Source organism: Neopsephotus bourkii, unplaced genomic scaffold (genome assembly GCF_033783945.1).
Source record: "Neopsephotus bourkii isolate Nb327-2 ecotype Australia unplaced genomic scaffold, CSIRO-AGI_Nbou_v1 NB_1624, whole genome shotgun sequence".
Taxonomy (NCBI): domain Eukaryota; kingdom Metazoa; phylum Chordata; class Aves; order Psittaciformes; family Psittacidae; genus Neopsephotus; species Neopsephotus bourkii.
In genome coordinates, this window is record NW_026902099.1 from 9663496 (window position 1) to 9687673 (window position 24178).

At 43.1% G+C, this 24178-nt stretch overlaps 1 protein-coding gene across 1 annotated transcript in view; it reads right to left on the reverse strand.

Moving 5' to 3' along the window:
* ST7 (suppression of tumorigenicity 7) overlaps nucleotides 1-23848 on the reverse strand; it is a 150424-nt gene extending 126576 nt beyond the window's left edge. Inside the window, exon 1 of the mRNA XM_061373028.1 lies at nucleotides 23299-23848. Within this exon, the coding sequence (XP_061229012.1) occupies nucleotides 23299-23449 (151 nt within the window). The 5' untranslated portion in view covers nucleotides 23450-23848. The remainder of the gene's footprint in view (nucleotides 1-23298) is intronic.
* Between the last annotated feature and the right edge of the window lie 330 nt (nucleotides 23849-24178).

Genomic DNA, 24178 nt, shown 5'->3' on the forward strand with positions numbered 1-24178 from the left:
ATGTGAATTTAAATATTGGTTCAGCTGCACCACTGAAGCTCTTAGAAACTGAAGTGCCTTTTTCAAAGTTTAATTAGGCACTTCCTTATTCAAGTACCATTTTATTTCCGAGAAAGTCACGTCGCTTTTGAAAATAGGATTTAGATGCATGATGATGTGGAAAGAATTCAGAAGAACTTCGTTTTGGAGACATTAACCAGTCCAGTAGCTCACCTGTACCACTGACCCACAACAGTTTCATTTGTTAGCAAAGTCTCTTATCACTGATACTCAAGTGAATGCTGCAGAGGCCAGAGAGATCTGTGCATTCACACCTATTTAAATCATACAAACTATGAAGGTCTAGGATTAAAACCAGAGGCTGAAGGATGGTGTTCAAAAGGTAGAAGCTGCACTTCTAGCAACACTCACAGAGTTGTCTTCCTATGTTACACTTGACATGGAACATATCGAACTCATAGAATCATAGACTCATAAAATGGCTTGGGCTGGAAGAGACCTTGGGCTGGAAGGGACACTTCTCACTAAACCAGGTTTCTCAAAGCCCCGTCCAACCCGACCTTGAGCACTGCCAGGGATGGGGCATCCACAATTATGGCCTTCCACCCTCAGACTAACTCCATTCTCTGTATCATGCCCTCAGTACAGAAAATAACTAAGACTCAAAAGAGCAACATTAAAAAAAAGCGGTTGAAATAAAAGTAGAATTAATCTGGTGATACAGTTCTCGCCACCTTTATCTACCGACTCCTTTTCTGATTATATAGGGACAGTTGCACCATCTCCAGAAATATTGAGAAAGTTCCCTTATGCATCTGGATGACTTCTTCGCTCTCCATGAAATGTCTTTTACGCAACCCCTGTGCACTTTTCAGCCCAAGCACAGAGTATCTGACCCCACCTCTGCTTTTTGTTGTGAAACTGGAATGTGCCCAACATTTCTTCCTCAGTAGACAGTTTAAGTCTATGGCTAAGAATGCAGCCTAATATATTTTAAAACGAATGTTCTTGGCCATCATTTCCATAATATTTCAATTCATTCACAGGAAATATGATTCAGAACAGCAACAGAACAAAACCCAAAGGTTTTCTATTAGCAAGTGCCCACAGCTCTTCATTTTGCATCTCAGCAATAATAAAGAAATGCAGTACCAAGAACTTGGACAAAGACTGACTCTTTGCAATAGCACTAATCAGAAACTGGAGATCTCTCTGAAAGGTACACCATATTCCAGTGGCACACAGTTGCTCAGCTACTGAAATGAATGCTTTGATTACGTTGTCTTTATTACAAGCATGGCAGACCTTGGAGGTCTTCAAATAAGTTTAATACTTACTAGGAGATAATACAGGTCTAAAACTCAATTGCCTTCCTCAAACAAATTCTCACTGATCCCAACTGGCCTGTTCTCCTAAGGAAAGTTCTCTGTTCCCAGATAAGGAGAGAAAAGGTCTCCTATACTGTAATTCCCTGTTGCTTCTTAAAAGTACATCATACATTCACAGAAAATGAGGTTAAATGCCTTTTAACTTCTAACAAACAAACTAGCTCATTCCTCCTACTTTTTCCCCTTAGCACTGATAAATAAAGTGTGTTGTCAGTGATGCAGCAGGGAAGATGTCAGGTCTGAAGTGACAGGTTAAAATGCTAAGGTTTTGTAAATTAAACTTTCAGAAATGCCAGGCCACAGAAATACTCCACAAGTCTGGGTAGGCAATTTCAGTCCCAACTAGGAATTACTCCTTGCTTCTATGCTTCCTGCATTACACTTCGGTACAAAAGTGCTACTGCCATATAATGTAAAAGCAGATCAATCTCTCTATTGCACTTAGGGATCTTGTACGTAATAAAATACTGTATTGACTAAATGTATCTTACTGTGTGCAGCTACAGGAAAAAAATAGGAAATGCTACTGCAAATAGATTTCCACTAAATTGCTACATTTCTTCTTTCCTTTAGTTGAATTATTACTTCTGCTTTGCTCACTGACATGGTTTTTTAAGTTCTTTCTACTAGAACAAGTCAGAATAGGATGTACGCGAAATAGTAAAAGTTATGCTGCTATTTTTCATATGGAATTATTCAAAGCCACACACAGCATAGGTTCAAACCACAAATTCATGACCCAACAGACTTTCAGTCATGTTGCCATGAACTTTTGCCTACAGAAAGCAGTCAGGAATCAGCTACTAAACGCCACTGTGAGCAGATCAGAATAAAATGTAACAGGATAATGTCAACCTGGGATTGAAGACTTTTGCTAAAAACCAAGTGGTAATCAAAACATACAATTGTCTGACCTGTATTAAATGTTTTCTCTCAACTCCATTAAAAGGTTAAAGACAGTTATAAATACATTTTTTTTCCTAAAATTGGCTTAACAGAGGCAACATGGGCAGCACCATGGGCCATGTCTGATATTCGAAAGCTATAGCATTTGCTGCCATGCTGAGACCATGGTTTGCTGGCTGCAAAGAACAGGATTTCTCTTAGAGAATACACTGCACATGACAGGAGGTATTTGCAGAAAACAGTATCTGTGCCTCTGTCTAAACCTTACACATCCACAGGCTGGACTCTCTGAGTATCTGCTGAACTCCGAAGAGGAAAGGACATTCATCACCATGGCCATGGAGCTCTCAAGGACACTTACCTTCAAGACCAGTATTAACAGGACATTAAGTAAGAAAAGCAATTGCACCTACACAGTTACTTTTGCAAATAGATTCCCTCAGAAAACCTACCTGTCATCACTAATGAACAAGCTCTCACCTCATATTCCTGGCAGAGTCCAGTGGTCTCAGTCCCAGGGCTTAAGACACAGCCTTCTGGAGCCCCTAGGTGCTCCAGGTGACTGGAGCAGGTGATTCCCAGAGAAGAGGTATGGACATGCCACTGGTCTACTAGTACTTACATGGGACAATCTATCCAAAGAAAATGGCTAAAACCCCCAAGGTTTCCAGGCACAAATGTCCTACCTCGAAAAACAACATAAATCCAGCACGTTGTTGGTAATATCCCATCCCAAAAGCCCAAACCCCAACCGTCCTTGCCTTTTCCAATTCTTGTCCATTAGGGTAAAAGGCTTCTATTCCTATGGAATCTCATTTTTTCAAAGCCATTTCTCTTGCTGTCCATGCAGTTCACAGAGCAGAAATCTATCTTGGCTCATGAGTGTGGCTGGTTTCTGCCTAATTGCACAGGGGTATAATGTCTGGAGCCTCACTGGCAGAAAACAACTGCTGCAGTTATATAGAAAAGCTGTTGCACTGAGACCATACCTTCCTGTGCCAGAAAATCTCCTCTAGCCCTGACTGTCCATGAAGCATCACATCTGTGCTGAGACACAAATGCTATGAACCAGAGTGCAAGTTACAACTATCAATGGCTTTCATGCACAGGGAGGAATTCATAAAGTTATATGGGGATATTTCACACATGGTTACGAGCATGCCTAAAAGCTCCTGAACTTCTCGCTTACTAGTAAATAAAGAAAAAAGCAACAGTGATTCCTTAACTTCTGTTTCTGGTTAACACTGAAGATGAAGAACTGTTAATAAACCAACAGCAAAAAAAAGTCAAATACCTGGTAAAAATCTGTTACCCTAAAACAGAGTCCTGCATACTGATTTGAGACAAAGAAGCAGGAGTTTTCAAACACACTTACTGTTTGGATATGTCTTCCATGATTATGGGCTATTTCAAGTCCATAAAAGAAGTAGCAAGGAGTGCATAAAACGTCTTTACTCTTGGCTTTAGACAAAATTAGTAATGGAAAAATTCATCAAACGTCTACGTCATATAAATTAAACAGTCAAAACCACAACACACAGTCAAGATCTTGTTATGGGTAAAACATTCCTGTGTATGACTTTACAAGGTCAAATTTTTAACCTCCACAATTATCTATAATTTCTCAACACAGTAAAACACTTCAGCACCTTGTTGTAAAGACTTTCCAAAGGAGCCGATTTCACGATCACAGAACTATGGAATCGTTTGGGTTGGAAAGGACTTCTAAAGATCATCTAGTCCAATATCCCTGGCATGGGCTGGGACACCTTTCACTAGACCAGGTTGCTCAACCTATCCAACCTGACCTTGAATACTTCCAGTGATGGGACATTCACAACTTCTTGGCAAGCTGTTCCAGAGTCTCACCACCATCATTGTAAAAAAATTCCTTCCTTATGTCCAATCTAAACCTCCCTTCTTCAGTTTAAAACCACTGCTCTTTGTTCTGTCACTGAAGGCCTTGGTAAAAAGTCTGCCTCTGTCTTTCTTGAAAGCCCCCGTTATATGCTAGAAAGCAAGGTCTCACAGAGCCTTCTCTTCTTTAGACTGGACAAGCCCAACCCTCTCAGCCTGTCTTCATAAGAGAGGGGTTCTGGCCCCAGAAAGAGAGATCAGAAGTGACACCCAACACACACATCATGTTTAATGGTCAGACACTGGACAGAGATATACTTCCATCTCCCAGGCAGAAAACTCATGTAACATGCAAAGAGAAATGCCACACAGTACACAGAGGAGAGCAGTGATCCCTTGGAGGGCAGAGATGGTCCAGAGCATCAAATCACTAGTTTGAGTGAAACCTCTGGGGTGAGTGAACACCTATGCTTTCAGCGTTCCCCAGGTTGTCCAAGGAGCATCAGATGGAAGGGCTTACCACCATCTTCAACCACCTATACAGCTCCAGAGGAACCTCCGAAGCACGAGAAACTAAATCTGGTAGCATTTTTAGTAAATAATGTTTTCCATTAGCTACAAAAGCTATAAAATTAAAACTTCTGGTCAGTCAATGCCCTTCTGTTTCCATTTACGGTTAAGAATGCAAAAACTTGACCGTAATTTCTTTCCCAAACTCTCCTCATCCTGTTCCAATTTTGGGACAGAATTCAGCCTAGTCAAAAATATTTTTAAACAATGTGGTTTATTTATAATCAGAAAAGTGATCTTAGTAATCATCAGAATTACTAGAAGTTACTAAATTTAAAACACAAGGACTGCATTTTCTTCTCTCCCCACACAGAGCAGCAGATTGAGCAGAAACTCTGAGTGCTGCTGCACACAGCTCAACAGAATCCCCTCCCTCTATGAAGAGCTGCAGCCAGAGAAAGAAAAAAACCCAAAAAGCAAAAAAATCCCAAAGCAGACAAACAAATGCAGTGTTAGAAACGGCAAAAACCATGAAATAAATAATCTCTTTTATATATTCTTAGCTCACCTTATACTTAAAAGTGCTACTACCCTGCCCTAAATGATGACTTCAGAGGGAAATGTAGCAGTGGCAATAAAAATGGTAAGATTAATAAAATGAGTATCGTTTAGGTCACGTAAGAGCCAAAGGAGAAGGGATACTGTAACTCTATGAAGAATAAAGAAGCAGAATTGCAGAAAAACAGCCATTCAATAAAATAAGGGACAAATTGAGGACTCTACAAGAAAACAAGCTTTCACTAGACACAAAATTTACTTGCAGCAGTCATTATGAAAAGAAGATGCTGAAGTCAAGAACTAGCAAACCTCGAAGTTGGAATTATAATAAAACCATCCAGCAGAGTAACAAAAGGAAAGCCAAGTGGCAAACTCACATGTGAAAGCAAACAAGAGATGAAGGAGGGGCAGATCACAACTGGCATCTGCTCATTAGGAGTTATTTTACATTGTCTGCTGAATCTGCATCTGGTGCTAGCAATTCTCAAGAAAAAAATACAACACCCACAGAAAAACACATCAGTCCCCACCTCCCTGAAAACAACAGTAGAAATGTGCTGAGTGACTCCACCACAGAGTGGTTTCTGTGTTCTATGCAGTTTCTGGAGCAGAGCCTGCCTGCACACACAAAATTCCCCTGTGCTGCTCAAATATATCAAGAACACATTATAAACCCTGCTTTACAGACAACAGGAACCTGTTGGATGGTTTCCAGACTAACCTGAAGAAGCTTTCAACATACACTGTATTATGTTTGAACAGCAGACTGTCTTGTCTTCCCAAGTTAGCACCACAATCTGTCATGCTTACTCCAGCTATGTGACACTCTGCAAATGCAAAACCAAGACTAAGGCTGTGGTCTGACAGGTATTTCTGGCTGCAGGTCAGGCGTTTTTTCAGTGCCAGAGGCTGTCGGCACTGCTCTCCCTACCTGGGGTAACCCCCAAAGGCCTGCTGGTGTAACAGCACAGCAGCCTATCTATGTGTCAGCTCTGCCTGAGGGATGGAGGTCCCAACCAGAACCAAGCTCAACCACTGTGTGGAAAAAGTTGCTTGAGCTGAGATCACTTCTTGCCACATCTGTCCAGATGTGTACCTCCTTTTGCAGCCCAAGTCAGATGTCAACAGAAATGAGGCATTTCCCAAAGGAGGCTTCAAGTGCGCTGGCTTTCATGCTGAATGAAGTCTAACCATGATTCAGTTAGTTTTGACTCTCAGTACTCCCAGATTAGGACCATAAAACAGCCAGGGGATTCGTTTGCCTTTGGAGTATAAATGTTGAGATTTTGCCTCCACTAAGACTTTACAGCAGTACTGCAAATGCCTGCTAATTATATCATGTGAGAGACAGAGAGAGAAAAATCCCTTTGGTAATGAAGACACTGCTTCTTGGTAATCTCTGGATGCTAATCTCCACTTTATTAAGCATCATTTCCCATTCTCCCATAAACACACTGAACTCATGTGTCTGACCAATAGAAATGAACTTTCATGGCAACTAAACCCCATCCCTCCTGCTTATTTATTTCAATCAAAAGACCCTTCCCACATACAAGTAGAGGAAATCAAAATAAATGCTAGCAAAGATGCAATAAATTTGATGTTATCTGTGATGGCTCCTAAACGGTTTCACAGAGGATGCAGGTATGGAGGGGAAAGCTGTTATGTTCTCTCTCTGCTCAGAGAGCTGGATGTTAAAAACTTTTCATCTAAATTCAATTATAAAATTGTAATAAAAACAAAGCAAAACAAAACAAAAACAAACCAGTGGCACATAGATTTTAAATTATTTCCATATCAGTGTCCTTCCAATTTACAATGGGGCTGTGGTGACATGGGTGAAGCAAGAAACAAATAAACTCAAATACAACTGGAGGAAGACTATGAGAAAGCTATCACTTATTTAAGATATGGAGAGCAAATGAGAACTTGACACTCAAATGATCATGGAATCATAGGACAGTTAAGGTTGGAAAGGACCTTAAGATCATATAGTTCCACCCCCCTGTGCCATTGGCATTGGATAACACTTCAGAAATAAATCAGTAAATCAGGCATTAATTGTTTTTTCCTTCATATATGAAGAATTGTTTTTAATGAAACATACACAGTAAGCCCCACTCACATTTCACATTCAATTCTATGTTTTCAGCTTCACACGGAACAATACAATTGGACGAATTTAGCTGTTAAAAGTTATTTCCACAGGAAACTACTTAACATGTAAACTTTTAATTCTTCTGACCTTGCCATTGTTTGGCACTAGAAAACATGGTAAGCTTAGGAAGGGATGAGGGCTTGTCTACAAAGGCAGCTATTCTTTAAAAGTCACTTCCCTTCCAATTATTTTATACCATGTTAAGCTTAAGAGAGGACAAGGCTGAAATATGTATTACACAAGGAGATGCAGGAGATGCTTCACTGGAACAGAACACCTATCCTATGCCCTCAACATTCAACGTGTTGCTGGTAGCCACACAAATCTTTTTTCTGATATTCTCTCTTTGAAATCTCTTTAAAAATCTTAGTTAAGCTACTGCCTTTGTAAGACACTAGCAAGTATTTTTGTTCCATTTATGAATACACATCATAAAAACACATCACAGCTGAGACTGCTCTTACTAGAATACTTTTCAAACAAAAGTATGCCTCACTGTAAGTCTCCTTAGCTGAAGCTGTGGTTCACTTACAATAAGCCACATATGCAAAGATCAATTTAATAACCACGAAGCAGGTGGGGACATGGAATACAAAGCACTGAGACCTGCTCAGCACTTGGCAACCTACTCTAAATCATACCTGCAATGCTATTTTTCATCTTTTATCACTTACATTTATTTTTGGTTTCTCTGGATAGATCACATAAAGGTGGGAACAAGTTCTCCCTGTCCTTGGGTACCTCCTGTGTTTTTAAAAGGATGCCCTCTAGTGCGTGAACTGTACATGGACTTTCCCACTTCTGCCTACATAATTGCCTATTGAATGCAGAATCTGTTCAAGGCAGCCTGGGCAGGGCACGGTGCAGGGCCAGCTCAAGCCATCAGGAAACAACTAGAAGAGAACTATCAGAGACAGGAGGAAAAAACTACCTACAAGCCAACAGCATAGAACAAAAGTCTCATCTCACTGTTCCCTCCTGAGCAGCAATCACTAGGAAATGGAAGTGACTCGAATGCAAGCACATTGGCTTCTACTTCTGCATGATAAACATCTGCTGAATTGCAACTATAATTTTATCCCCTTCATAAACAAATTCAGCGAATCCTTTCTACTAAACTGCAAGATGCCACACAGCAATGTTAATGGTCTTTGTAAACAAATATGTGGTTTATTTTGTTCACTATAAATTAGGAACAGAATTCAAACATTGGACCATTCCCACCTACTGCCATTCAGTGCTGGTAATCCCTCATTGAGTCAGTCAGTGCATCTTGCTGACCTACAGCATCCACAGAAAGCATATTTGTTTGAACTAGCACAGTTTTATTATTACTACTGTTATTGTGTTCTCACATCTCTCATTAACTTTCATTTCAAACTGATAGTGTAACTTCCTGCAAAAGCATCAGCTATGATGCACAGTACAGAATTACGCTAGCATATGCGTAAAAGGATACTGTGCCATTATAGGCACACATTATGTATTGCATATCAGATATTTAGTGGTTTTCTTCCAGTTAGCAAAGCACTCTCTGGTTTATTACTATGATTATTTTAAAGAGTACATAAATAAGTACATGTTAATAAATAAACAAATGGCTGACTAAAGCACCTAGGTGATGAAATACCATGGATGCTTCTAAAAATGTTATCCTGCAGATATAATTCCCAAATAAACTAATACTATAAACACAGAAGATAGTTTTAAAACCCATTTATTTCCACCTCTAAGACCAAAGGCGGATAAAAATCTAAGGAGGGCGAAAGGAAGAAGACAAAGCCCTTAGTTAAAAGGCAGACTCAGGTACAGCTGGTGAGGGTGCAGGTGTATGGTACTGCTTCTGTAAAGAAATAAAAATACATGCAGAGAACTTCAGAGCCCACCCCAAACAAGATATATCGCACCTACTCCATCAGTGCAATAGGAGAAAGCTTTGAAAGGATAAGCCCAAGCCCTGCAGTGCCTGTGGTTTCGAGGCCCTGAAAGGGGATGTCAGCCCCCTGGGCACCACCAGCCCCTTTGCTCCCAAAACAAAGGGGTTTGTGAGAAAAGGCTCCATAAAATCTCATAGCTTCCAGCATCCTTCTGCCTTAAATGCTGCTCTGTCACATCAGATTAGAAAAGAAATGTGAAATTAAACAAGAGAGATTTTGGTTGACAGTCCTTTCATTATTCGTTTACTGTTTATTATTGATTTTTGTGCCTGTGCAGAAGGATCACGTGTGTGTGTTGGAAAGAGGATGAGTGCATCTACTGAGGACTGAGTACCCAAGGGAGCTCAACAGCCAGAGCTCTCTGTGGATTCTCTCTGAGCCTGGGGTTTGGATTGTTTGGGTGGGTTTTCTAAACTAAGAAAGTCTCCAGTGTTCACTCTGGGATGAACCACAAACTCCTCTGTCACTCCAAGGGTCTACTGCAAAGATGCAAAGGGGTAATAATCTGGAGTGGAAAATCTGAGAGCCTGGGTGACCCCCAGGGCAGCCGCTGACCTCCCAGTGAGCCAAGCTGGGTCACCATTTACAGCTACAGAGCCACCTTACAATAACTGGCAGCTGGTCTCGGGCGCAACAACAAACAAACAGCCCCAGCAGCCCTGCAGTGAACTGGAGTGTATAAGACCACATGAACACACACGTTACAGCCATCCAATTAGAGGAACTCCACTGTATCTAGGGAAGAATGGATTTGTAATGAAGACATTAGAAGATACTAATTTCAAGCCTGTATTACAAGTTCAGCTAAGGAAAGAAGCAAATGATGCTGACTGGTCTCACACATCACTGAATGCACCCAAACTGACAGAGCATCTGTAGAGCGTCTGTAGACCTAGACCCTCCAACACAAGGGGGATGGTACTATACAATTATTCAGAAACCTAAATATAATGAATTTCCTAATGAGGACGTTGTTCCATAAGCAGTCACTGCCATCTTGAATGTGGCCTGCAGAACAATCGGGAATTTTAGATCTACCTGAGTTTTAGAAGACAACAGAATAGTACTTAAAGCTCCTGAAATTTTCAGCTGAGTGCTTTACTAATTACTGGGTTTGGCTTATGTCATGTAAAATTCATGATATTGTGATGAAGCTTACAGTACCTTGTAAAACTGAAACTTTATCTTGCAACTTCAAGAGCTTAACAAAATGTGTGGGAAGATAATTGATTAAAACTCTTTAAACATAAAAGCACTTGAGAAACTTTGCAGTTTAGGTTTCAACAAGTCAGCTTTTTAACACATAATACTCACTAAGTATGTGTATTTAATGCTGTCTAATATGCACTGCTATCTGTTCTCTGTTTCTTAAACGTGCTGTGATGCTCCAAACACAAGAAGTCAGCGAATGTGCAGACCTATTTCAGATTGCTGAGGAATGTCTGGGAGTCAATCACCCCCTTCTACCAGAGCCTAATGTCAAAAAACTCTTGGATCAACACAAATGTTTCATTAGAGTCAGTAGGAGCTTTGCTGACTGCTTCCAAGAGGCCAGAACTGCAACATAGCCTTTCTCAAAGTAATCATGGAAAGTTAAAATCCATTTCTGCCTCACAGACACCAACCCATCAGCTAAAGCTTTCAAATAAAGCAGCATGAACCCTGCACAAGTAACACCCACAAGACCTGGGATGTTCAAAGATTCTCCCCTGCTTTGGTGAGGACAAAATCGCTGAAATAAGACGGTATCTGCTGGAAGTGAGACTGAGTTATAACTTAAGAGTTGTATAAAACCACTTAATATATATCAAAATAAACACAGTAAACCAGTAAGATTACTGGTTTATTATAAAATAAATAGAGACAACAAGGTAAGAAATAGTAGACAGTAATCCAAAAACAAAGAATAATTTTAAATGGCAACAAAACTGCTGAATGTAGAGGGAAAAAATAACAGAAGTGCAAGAAAGGAGATACTGTCACAGGAGAAACAGAGACACGATTCAAAGAGCTTAACACGTTCAAGACACGGCTGAGTGCAAGATGAAAGCAATATACATAAATAATCTTATTGAAAGAAGTGGCATTTGAAATATGAAGCCCAGCATCAAGACAGCTTTAATAAACTGATGAAACTCCCCAAACTGTGCCAGAGCACCTCATATTTCTATATTTAATATGCACACCCAACTACTGACAAAGAAGTACTATGTGAAAGTTCAGAATTTTAAAGATAACAATAAATTAAGCACCAGAGGTAATGAAAAATTGGATAAATCACAAAATAAATCATGCCAGACTAACCAGACATGTCACTTTATTAAAAATACCCAGTCTTCTAGCCAAGAAAAATGAGTAGCTCTAAACCGTCTGGATTTCAGTAAAGTATTTGACAGTGCCATAGGAAGTTGTTAAAACAGGAGACGTGGGGAAGAGAGAGAGGAACTGGCAGAGAGGGAGAAACCTGCAGCTTGCCTGGGAGCACTGGGCTATGAGGATTGCCCATGAAGCTGTCAACTGAGTATTTTGAATTACTGCGTATTTTCATTACCAAAACCAGAAGGCTGCACAAGAAGGCTGGTATAAGCTGCCAGAGAAGACAGATCAAAGTTAATCGTGCAAAGGGCAAGGGACCAGTGTGGGTTTGTGCTTGCAGCTGGTCAGCATGCATGACCACATACTGCTACAACTCACCAAGGAGACACCGACACCAGAAAATGCATTTTAACCGCATGACTACACAGCAAAATATTTCCATTGGAAGAAGAAATGAGTAATTAGACTATGTAAGGCAGTTAATGGAGCTCTCCCTTGGTGTACAATGTACAATGATGGTTACCCAATTACGAAATGGATAGAAATTATGAAATGCATCATGTTAGTATAAGCAAGGACATCCAGCTTTTTTAGGAGAGCATGCTAGGACAGCCTAACTGACTCAACCTCCTAAGGGGAGGACAAACAGGGATAACCCCATGTGAGTGCGCTGGGAACCAGTCATGGGAATTCCTGGAAGTACTGCAGTTTCTGAAGGTAAAGGAGATAGCTGTCATGAGCACAAATGCATGCAAGCCAGCCACAAATACATCTGGGATGGATAAGACCAGGGTTTCTAACTGTCAGAGCTATCAAGTTCTGGAAAAATCTTTCAGTGCAGTGGTTAATGGGAAGATAACATTAAATATGACTGAGGACTGGGGTCAGGGATCCAGAGAGCTCCATCCACCTCTCTAGTCCCACACAACACAGCTCCTACCTACTCCCCACAGGAGGCAGGGAGTGAGAATGAAAACCCCTGCTCCTGAAGAGCCTCAACTGTTAATACACGCCAAATCCTCACCCACCAGGTGAATCTAGGGAAATCCTGTAGTATGAGCACCTTCGTAAGCCCTGGAGGTAATGACAGCTCCTCATGGCTTGTGCTCCCCTCAACACGACACGGCTTTCGGGGCTGCTGCTAACACAGCTCTGATCAACACTTTTAAAGCATGGACTCTAGACAATGATTTCTGAGAAAATGTAGGACAATATTTATTGCTAAGGAGATTCTCTTGTGCTTGTATCAGTCCTCCTTTGTTCAGACCGAAGAGCTGACAGAGATCAGGACCAGTAGGCACTTCTATACCTCCCAAAGCAGCGCAGTACAGAAGCCTACTCTGAGCAGGCATCAAGTCAAGCGGTACTGAGGAGACACTTCTGGCTCCTAAATGCGGTAGTTCTGCATCAGTGCAGCCCTGTACGAGGGTTCCTCCAGTCCTCATCTCTGCAGGGAGAGCTCCTCGGCTCAGCTGAAGCATCCTGCTGCTGTGCGGCTGGCTGCTGCTCAAGCAGTGGCCTGAGTTGCACTCAGGGTCTCTCTGTCCCCTTGTCCCCTGCACAGGGTGTGACAGGCCAGCTGCACTCCTTCTCCTAACAGGGTCTGGTTTAACCTTCTCTCCAAAAACTGAGGGAATGGCTAGTCCAGGACTCTAGGCCGAGGCCTGTGTAAAACATACCAGCTGGGCACACTGCTATCAAGTTCACTATGGAATAAAAAATAGCAAGAGAAAATTCACATGGAAGACTAAGTGCACTAGTGGATCATATAACCTTGCTGCAGACCAAGCCACGCTGTCAACAATTTTCAGTCCTCGATAAACAACATACAAGCAGTGCTATCAGAACATTTAGTTATATGAAGATCAACATCTAGGACACTCTCAGGTTACAAGCACATCTTTAGAAGTGAATGGCAGCTTTACAAAATATGAGGATGATAACATTTATGGTGCTTTAAATCTGATCTCTGAGTGTCTCAGCACTGAGCACAAGACCTAACAAACTTGACATTTAGCAAGCCAAGTTTATTTCTAGAAAGTGAGCTGGAAATTAAATCTCATGGTTGCAACTGGCACACTGTGCAAAAGAGGAATCTTAATGATGACTGCCTTTAATTTCTGCCCTGTAGCTTTCATCCTTCTAATTGGTATATTTAAGTGCACTTAATCACTTAAGCATTGAACCTACTGCAGTGGTAAATCTCCAGTTTAGACTCCACGATAATAAATCTTTGTCTTCTCCCAGCAGCTGGCGAGATGATTTGGACTTTGAATTTAGGTCTTTTCCTCAGGCTTAACAGTAACAACTTGTTTATTCTGTCTGCTGAAAGCATGACATTAACTCTTGTTTTTAAATGCATTATCGTTGCTTAAGCTTAGTGCTCTCGGTGTTAAAACCGGCTGCCCTTCTAAGAAGCACTTCTAAGCGCCCAACTAAGAAACACACACACAAAAAAATACAATTACCCTGTGCTGGGAGTGTACAAAGCAACTTTAACTCATTAGTATTTACACAGCATCACTGGTCCACATGACACTTCACAGACGCAAGGGCAAGCTGGAGTTTATAACACAATCTTTCAATAGATGCCTCCAGTGCCACAAAGAGCTGATTTAAAAACAGGTGGAAGTAGCCTTTGGACACTCCTCCTTTTAACAGTTAACGGAGGAGTAACACCCCTGAAAGCACCTCACAGTCTGGCCACAGCACCAAGCTAGGTTTTATCTTGAATTCTGTGACAAATGCCCCTAAATTCCTGAAGTAGCTCTGGTAAAAAAAGTTAAAACTTAGATGCATCCATCAAATCACAAGAGGGGAAACTGCCTTTGAAGAGGCTGTGGACTCTATCCCTTGGTTTTGCTACAGGCTTCCTGCAGTACCTTGGTAAAGTATTTAGGCCCCAGTTATTAAGAATTCATGCATAGTAATTATCTTTGCAGTAAACCCCTGGGCCTATACTTTCAGAACAAACCATACCATTAAAGACTTGTGGGATCAGGGTCTCATTTCCCCATGCCATAGTTCTCCCTGTGCAGTTCAGCACAGCTCTCAGGTGCAGCCACCATACCAACAACTGCCTGGAGTGGGGCCTTGTGTTTTTAGGTATAAAATATGTTTTTAACAACTAGCCTTGTTATAAAAAAGCTGAATCCTGCCTTGTTGCGACTGCTGCACCTAAGACTGCGCCTTCATCCTTTTCTGACGGTGACGTTAATTTCAGTAGCTTTTAGTCCAGAAGAAACTGCTCAGTCATCCAATACGAGTCACCACTTGAGTGGTTTTGTTTGCTTTACCACTTGCCAACAAGACAAATAACCCTCCCTTCAGCACAGCGCTTGCCAGCTGACCGAGCTATGCGCAGAAACCTTGGACTCAGTGGGGACGGCGGTCTGGCACATGCACTGAAGCCCTTCACATCCAGGGACTGTTGGAGCTGCTGTGCTTGCACAACCTACCTGCACGCTGTCAGTGATTGCTTCCAGCAGGGTGTGGGGGTTTTAAACTCAGCATGATAGGGTTTTTACTAGCCAGCAATCCTGTTCATTAGATTTCAGTCCTGGTCCTCCCACTACTGAGCTTGGCAATCCCCATCACGCTGACAGTCTTAGTACCATGGTAGCGAGATCTGCAAAGCCACAGCATCGCTTGCCATAGCAGTTGGGTCCAAACGCACACATCTTCAAGAATTTCCTTTAAAAACATACTTGGCATGTGCATTACTCTGGATTCAGCTTGCAGCCACCCGGTTTTGTAAGATTTGTCTCCCCTATAATAAAAGTTACTTCAGTACCTGCTTTTTCTCCCACGTTATAGTTTACAGTGCAAGCAACCACCTCTCAATTCTTTGTTCTACTCAAGTGAGGGCATTGCAAGCAGCATGTCTCAGAAGAAGCCAGGCTTCTTCTTCAGACCACAGGTAATTTGTCCCCAGTTCCGCCAAGGGCAACACATGCATTTTAACCCCAAATATTGAGGCAGCTCACTATGTTTGCCAACCAGATTAAAGCGCTTACTCCTCCTTAGCTACAATCGAGTTCTTCTGTAGCTTCTCTGTGATTAGATAAAGTTTGAGCTTCCTTACACTAGCAATGTGCTCTGTGTAGTTCCTCTCAAGAGATGCTGCTGTTTTCAGAGCCCACTTTAAACCACAGGCATACCATTCCCTCCCAAATCCCTGTTTTATCCACCAGCATCATCTTCCTAATTCCTGCTAAGTGTTGCTCTCCAGGCAGGCATTATATCCTTTGGTCTTTCAGTTAACGTGGAGCTTTGGCACTGAGTTATGTATTTCTCCAAATCCTTTAGGCACTGACACCACTGAGCACTTCTTGTGTCTTTCACAAATGCAAATTCATGATCTGGATTTTTGCATTTGCTTTGCTTACAAAATAACCACATACACAAAGAAATCTATTTTAATTTTTTCCTTTACTTTAGAATCACAGTATTTTCAGGGCTGCTCAGACAATTAGGACCTACAACCTCTGTGAACAATGGGGCTTATGTTCTTTCAGCCTAAATATATCCACGCACCCAGCGGATGCTTTGGGAAAATCCCACTACATATATATGCAGTTTTAGGAGGACTCCTGAAGATTTCCATCAGCACACAGAGGACACCAGACTTCAGTCAGAAGCTGGCAGTACAACTCCGTGCTTGCGCATCAGCCAGTGTCACAGTAAGCTCACTCCAGCTTTTATTAAATGTTGTTTTGAAGGTTCTGGCTTACTCATTTCCCCTGAAATCCTGGCTGCAAATCTTCCAGAGCTCTGGCAGTATGAAAGTCCATTTCTTAAAGCAGTGTTTTCCGAAAACCTTGCATTTTCTCTGAGTTTCCTGAACTTGATGCTGACTGAAAAATTAAACTCAATCAAAAAAATCAAACTCCTGCCCAAATTGACAGAAAACCAGTATCACTGTATGCTGCATCCATCAGGAATTGATCTAACAAGTTCTGTTAGGGCCTTCCCCCCACAAGAATCCAAAGTTTCATCTATAAAGACTTCTGTCAAAAATAACACTGCTTTCATGCACATCATATTCTTTTCCATAAGTTTCCAAGTGTACCATGCTGAAAATACACATGCTTAAAATGGTTAAAATCTGTTTTAGAGTAACCTCTTGAGGATTAGCCTATATCCAGGCAACAACCCCAAAAGGCAGACCAAAGAAACCTCTAACATCCAAACCCTGCCTGGAGGCTCAGCAGCCACTAGGACTGCTCACAGGGCTGTAACTGATACAACTGAAGACAGAGGTTAACAGTAAACAAAACACTGTTTACTTTAATTCCATTAGGACTGCAGAAAATAAGATCAGTATTTAGGAAAGACTTCATTTACACTCTGAGAAATGCAAAAAGTACAAGCAGTGGTCTGGGTGCAGTGGGTAAACTATCGATATAGCTGGTTTTTGTAAAATCCAGATGCAGAATTAATGCTGACCTCATCAGAAGTGGTTATGTATTTAAAATTGTGCTTTCAATGTTCAAGTTCATACAAACGAAAAAAACAACCTACACTGTACTTTCATCTTTTTATCTTTTCCATCTTTCAGTGGCATTGGGGTTCTGCTCCAGGTTTTCCATGGACAGGTTACCACACTCCTGCAGCTCACACAGCAAAACCCATCTCCACAATCGCACATGACTTTGAAAGAAGGACAAGCAACTACCAGCAAGCCCACAAGCATAAAAGTAACTGTCCTTCAGCTCTTCTCGACAGAAAGCAGCTGCTCACTCAGTTTTAATCCATTTGAAACTCCCTGGCCTTGGTCAGGTTAATGTTTTGCAAGACTCATGATTAACTTCCTGGGCTTAAACTCATGAAGGGGAACGATACCTCCTGACCATGCTGTCAAGATGCTATCACCACAAACACACCCCAACATGCCCAGCAGCCCCAGCACCAGCACCCACAGCCATGCTCCCCGGCCCAGGAGGGACAAACCCCCCAGCATCCAGCCCCCTAAGAAACCTGCTGCCCCACGGGTGGTTCACCCATCACTGTAGCCTGGCCCACACGCAGCTCCAGGCAGACAAATATCACCAGCAGGAAAGAATGGTTAAATTTTAATACCAGTGAATGTTTTCTGCTGCTGCCTGAATTTGAGACCATGGGAATGAAAGTTACTTACTTCTCACACCGTTTGTAGCACATTGTACCAGTGCCCAATATAGATCTGCAAGGTCAGGAAGCCAGGAAGGGAACACTAGAAAGATGAGCTTCATTGAGAGCAACCACCACCCTCAGGCAGCGTAGCCTAAACCTGACAGTCACGCTTCACCTCCTCCACCTCCTGCAGTATTTCTGCCTATAGAATCACACCCAGCTTTCTTGCATGGCTAAATATTGGAGAGTTTTCATAACATGAAGGAGGGTTCAGTGAGATAGGAGTGGTCCAAGAGCTTTACTCACTGAAGCCTGTGAAATGTACACATCAGTGAATGCATTTGAGGTGGAGCAGATCACCATAGCCTCTGGCTGCCTAAAAACCTCTCTGTTGTGGGTCTTCACAGAGAGGGAAAGAAAAATGTTATCCTTATTTTACAAGGAACAGAGGAGACACCTGGAACACATTCTATCTGCTCTGTCGTCCTGCCCGTGCACGCGCGAGTGAGGAACCTGGTGCTGGCCAGTGCCACAAGTGCTGCTGCACATGAGCCTCTTCCTCCTCTCCAGTGGCTGGCATCATGTGCAGTGTTTCAGGCTCTGGGTTCTAAGATAAGGCTATTACCTGGTCACAAACCACACCTTAATAAAAGCCCTGAGTAATTATTTGAGTAGGAATGCCATAATGATGATTTAAAAACTCATGCAGAAGAAAGGCACCGTGCTCCTCAGAACACAACTTTGTCACAGTTACCAGCTCCCCACCAAGGTGATGTGGTCTGATTCCTCCAGCCACGGTTCTCCTGGGGCTGCTGACCTCGGGGGCCCAGCAGGACAACATTACTTGCTTTATTTGCTGCTGTAGGTTTCTAACCTCCCTTCTCCAGACATTCAGTCGGTGGCAGTACAGGGCCTTGCTCTGGTGCAGCTCAAGTGGGATGTCCCACACAAAGCTAACACTACTCCACAGACACCGACAGAGCTAGATTCAACCTAGAGCTCGTATCACCAGCTTTACGATTCACACTTTTAGTAAACCAGTTTTTCTGATTTCTGTACCTTGAGCAACGCAAAGGATTCCTCCTGTCTGCCTCGTCACAAGCCAGTGGCACTTAATGCTCTGGTTATTAAGCCCATCTTTCTGTTGCACTTTGAAAGGATCAATAAATGATCAGAATCGGTTTAACTTCTGGGACCCTCTCCTTCTTCAGGCATGATCAGAAAGTTAACCTTACATCAGGAAAAACAAGCCGGGTTGCCCATTTTTAGAAGCGGTGTGCCCTAGTTCAGATTAATGTGGCGTTCAGAAATCACGGGAGTGACAACACGGGAGGAAAATACAGCACGTTATACAAAATAATCGTGTTTGTTCTAATTATTTTGGAGTAAGATGATAACACCCACTTCCTCAGCTACTTGTTCTGTATTTGGTATTTTAGCCTGGCGTATTAAGTCTCCTCTCTTGCTTCCTGGCTAATGGTACAGTTACAATAGTTCAAGCACTCCTGTTCATAAAGGATTTTCTGATATGCTTTGCACATCAGGCTTCAACAAAATGCAAAAACCATGAAACTGCACAGATTTTTAGCATAATTATCATTAATATGTTTATGCAACAGACTAGATTCGCCTTTGATTATACCACAGTAATGTACTCCACTGAGGATACCGAAATTAAACTTGCCCTAAACTGCGAGGACTTCCAAGCCTGGAAGCCCAGTGAAACACACAGGGTGAGTGCTTGCAATACCATGGATGCCAACGCTCTGGGTGTGCACACCTGTAGGACATCAAAAGAGGTGGAAAAAAGGCCCCATGCTTCACCTTAATAGAAGTGGTCTATCTTCCCGCACAGCCCACTGCCCGTCCTCGCTGAAAACCCAGTTAAAGCTGTATGCCCACCAGTGGCTCCTGTTCCGCCATCTGATTTGAAGACTTCCAGCCATGGGAAACCCAAAGGTTCTTTAGCAGCTGATCATTTAAAATTAATGCCTGATTATGACTAAATGGAGCTTTCACTCTGCTTCCAGTCATCAATTCTTATTATGCTTTTCCTGATTAAAAGGTCGTTTCTTCTTCCCCCATTACAATACTTTACTGTAACTCAGTAACCACCCAAGCAAAATCTCTTATTCTGATGCTTCTCTCAAGCACTTTTCCACTATTTTGTCCAGCTTTTCAAATTTCTTTCAAAAAAGACTGACATCAGGCATAGGAAAACAAAATCACACAGCAGCACGAATTACCAGCCCCACCAATAGGTACCCTTCCTTACATGCCATGCTTGTCCTTACTACCACAACAGCCCACTGAGGACTCAGCTTAAGACATTTGATCTAAGTATCTAAACCCTTTTTAAATCACTATCCTGTGAGGTGCAAATCAAACCTGTGGCACTGCATTTCTCCCACCGGCTGCCTAACCCTGTGTCTGGTGGCACCGAAAACCAGTTTGTTTGACCTCAGCTCACCAACAGATCCAGCCTGTTCTGGGAAAATGCCCAGTCATTGTTTTTAACCACCATACCATTTCTATATGTCATGCAGAAGCTTTATTAGCAACTTCACATCACGGAGATATACTTGATTAGTGCCACATGAGGGGCCATTACTTTATGAGCAACCTTAAACCAATGACAGTACCCTATTGAGATCAACTGGGGGTGAACACAATAAATCAGATTGGTTTTAATCCATTCACAAAAGCTTTGAAAAACAAAACAAAAGAAAAAACCCTCAACCCTCAGCCAGTGCTGATTTTTTAAATAAGCCTCATTTAGGAATAGATGATGCATAAAGGCCATATTGTGCCTATTGTTTTCTCCCTTGGTAACTAATTTTCATCAAGCACTTTGGGACTTACTGTTAATTTCTTCAGTCTTTTTAACCCCATTGATACTTAAAACACACAGTTGTGGAAAATAACTCCTATTTACAGATTTTATACTGTCATTTTGCTTGCATTTGGGGACATTTCAGTGAAAACAAGGATGACCATGGCAGGGGGGTTGGAACTTGGTGATCCTAAGGTCCTTTCCAACCCTAATTATTCTAAGATTCTATGATTCTATGACTCAGCTGAATGCAGACCCAAGTAACATTTCAAATGGGAAACTGCATCAAGAATTAGTTGGTTCAAACTAGTAGTGATAGGACAAGGGGGAATGGCTTTAAGCTGAAAGAGAGGAGTTTTAGATTACATATTAGGAAGAAGTTCTTCCCTGTGAGGGTGGTGAGGCACTGGAATGTGTTGCCCAGAGAAGCTGTGGCTGCCCCGTCCCTGGCAGTGCTCAATGCCAGGTTGGACGGGGCTTGGAGCAAGCTGCTCTAGTGGAAGGTGTCCCTGCCTGTGGCAGGGGGTTGGAACTGGACGAGCTTTAAGGTCCCTTCCAACCCAAACCATACTGTGGTTCTATGATTCAAACTCTAGAAAAACATCACATGGGCTCGATTAGGTCTCAGATGGATGCTGTGATTATTTTCCAGCGGTGAAAATGATAATTTAAAGCATTGTGACGTTTTTGCTTGACAGCCATGGCCTGCAAAGTTTACCTGGGCCATATGCATTACATCAATTATTAAGACCAAAGTAACAAGAATTACGTCTTGTTCTAATCAGTGTGCAGCAATGCCAAAACAAACAGGATACTTGCTCAAAAACATATTTAGCAAATTTGACCAAAATTGTATTTAAAAGTAATTTTAATTGTGTTTACATTTAAAGTGAAAATTGCAAGGTGCCACATCATTTTCTTTCTAATTTTTTTATTTTATGCTGGATTTGCCAGCAGAGGCTTATCAAATGAGGGCAGAAAGATGGACAAGAGCATTCAGGTAACATTCGGCCTCCCAGCAGCAGGGATGCCTCATGGGTTACATCTCATCTGCACCCACAACAAATAGCCTTCTCCAGAGTGTGCGTGGGGGAAATTAAATGATGAGAGTACACAGGAAGGGAAAACAAGCAATTCCAAGACAAAGACAGAACTGCCCAATTCAGACTGGCCAACACTACCTAAGTTAGTTCTGATTCAGTGTAATAGCAGCATACTACCTCATTAAGGTAGTTATTAAAGTTCTAACAGTTAGGACTCATTAAAGTCCTAACAGTCAAAGCAAAGTCCACAGCAACAGTAATAATCTTCCAGCAAACTTGTGTGCTCACCATTTGTCATCATTCAGAAGAATAAGCTGATATCTACTTTTTATCAGAAACATAATAAAAGTTTCAATCCTGTTGAAAGAATGCTTGAATGTAATATAAATTGTATGGGAAAAGGTATTCATTTTACTCCCTGAATACAAACGTATTCCACATAATAACCAAGATCCTTTTTTATCCTTCAAAGAAACCAAGAATTTTCCACAAATGTAATTTCCCTTTGGAATCCCTCAAGCACACATATGCCACCTGCTCCTAAGAAAACTCCCGGAAAGAATGTGCTGCCCTGCAACTGAAGATGGGTCTGTATTTACATACTTAGCCTACATCAAAGATAAGCCTGTTATGGAAATGAATTGAGACTGGGAGCATACGAGATGCAAATTACTTTTGGTTGTTCCTGACTTAGGCTTGTGAACTGAACACACTGCACAGTTTTTACTCAACAGCCTTAAGTTCTCTAGTTATTCTCAGAAGTACACCAAAAGCACACCACTGGGGGTGGGAAGGGCAGTTTTGCTATTGAGCATTTATGCAATAAATATAAAAAGCAAAAAATAAAACCCAAGCCCTGTAAAACAGCTTAAGCCACTACCTGAAAAATCAAACATGTAATATTTTTTCAAAGAGCCTGCTATCAAAAACCGATTTGTTAACTCCCCTAGTAAAAGTCCAGCGTGAAATACAACTCCAGCAAGCTTCAGCTGGTGCATGCCCACGGTCTGCCCTATCCTCCTGAAGTCATCTTGACCTCCCCACCTCTACTAACAGCATTAAAGAGGAGACAGAGAAGCTCCCCCAGTGCCACCGCAGCCCTCACACCCCAGAACTCAGCCTGGGGGCACAAGGCCCCAGCGGGAAGTTTTGCAGCATCCCTCAGGTAACGCGTTCCAGCAGCTAAAACAAGCGGGAGCATTATAGCTCCCCAGCTGATGATCTCCCTGCACACCACCAAGCACCCTCTGCGTGACGCTGGGATTGCTCCAGCCTGTCCCTGCTGCAGCACAACTACCCTAAGGCTCTCAGATCCAGTGGGGAACTCTCAGCCGACCTCTGCGCACCTTCAAGCCCGCTTGGGGCTGTCTGGACCAAGCACAGAGCCCACCAAAAGCAAACACTGGATCCCATCCGCACCACCAAGCCACGGAGAACCCCGCTGCCTCCGGGTACACCCCCGGCCTTAGCACGGCAGGACACCCAGGCTCCTCCGCGGGTTTTACGCCGATCGCGGAGTACCGCGGGGAACGGTGGGGTTCGGGCTGCCAGGTCAGCCCGGCATCCGAGGGGGGCAGCAACCGACCCCTTCCCCCGGGAGGCGAGAGCTTCAGGGGAGGAAGGGGAGGGCAGCTGCCTATGGCGAGGAGGGAGCACCGTGAGGATGACCGCAGTGTACCTGTGGTTAAATTGTCATTGATCTTCAGGGGCACCCTTAAGATGTAGACCAGGAAGAGCATGATGAAGAACCACAGCGTCCAGAGGTAAGTCCAGGACCAGACGATGCAAGACTTGAGCTGCTCCAAAAACCCCGTCCCAGCTTCAGCCATGTTTTTGGAGGAGAAAAAAAAAAAAAAAAAAAAAAAAAGAAAAAAAAAAAAGAAGGGGTTGGGGGGGGTGAGGTTTGAGCGCAGCCCAGGCGCTGCTCTCTGCTGCCACAACCTCCCGGAGTGTGCAGGCGCTGCACGCCTCACCGAGGCGCCTTTCCCCTCCCGCCGCACCGACCCGTCCCCCCGGGGCGCTGCCGCTTCTCCCAGCGCCGCGTCCGCAGCTAAAATGGACTCCTCCGAGCACAGCACACACCCCCCCGACGGCAGCCGAGCGGGTGGGGGCTTCGGCAAAGCCACCTCCGAAGCAGCTCCCCCCCCCCCCCCCCGCAGCCTCCTCCTGCCTTCGAGGGGCGGGGAAGGGAGAACCGAGACCAGAAACTTCGCCCGGCGGTCCCCGGCCCCGGGGGTTGTGTGGGGAAGGGACGGGACGGGACGGGGCGTGCTGCGGCGGCAGCTCCAGACCTGGCCCCGGCCCCGGCCCCGGCCGCGGCCAACCCCCCCGCCGCTCGGCACCCCGCGGTCCCGGCAGCTGCATGATGAAACGCGGGGAAACGGCGAGAGGCTGGGGGGGGGGGGGGGGAATGGAGGGGAAGGGGAAAAGGAAGGATAGGGAAGGGAAAAGAGAAAGAGGAAAGGGAAGAGAAGAGGGAAAAGAAGAGGAAAAGAGACAGGAAATGGGGAAGGAAAAGAATAAAAAAGAGAATAAAAGAAGAAGAATAAAATCAAGAA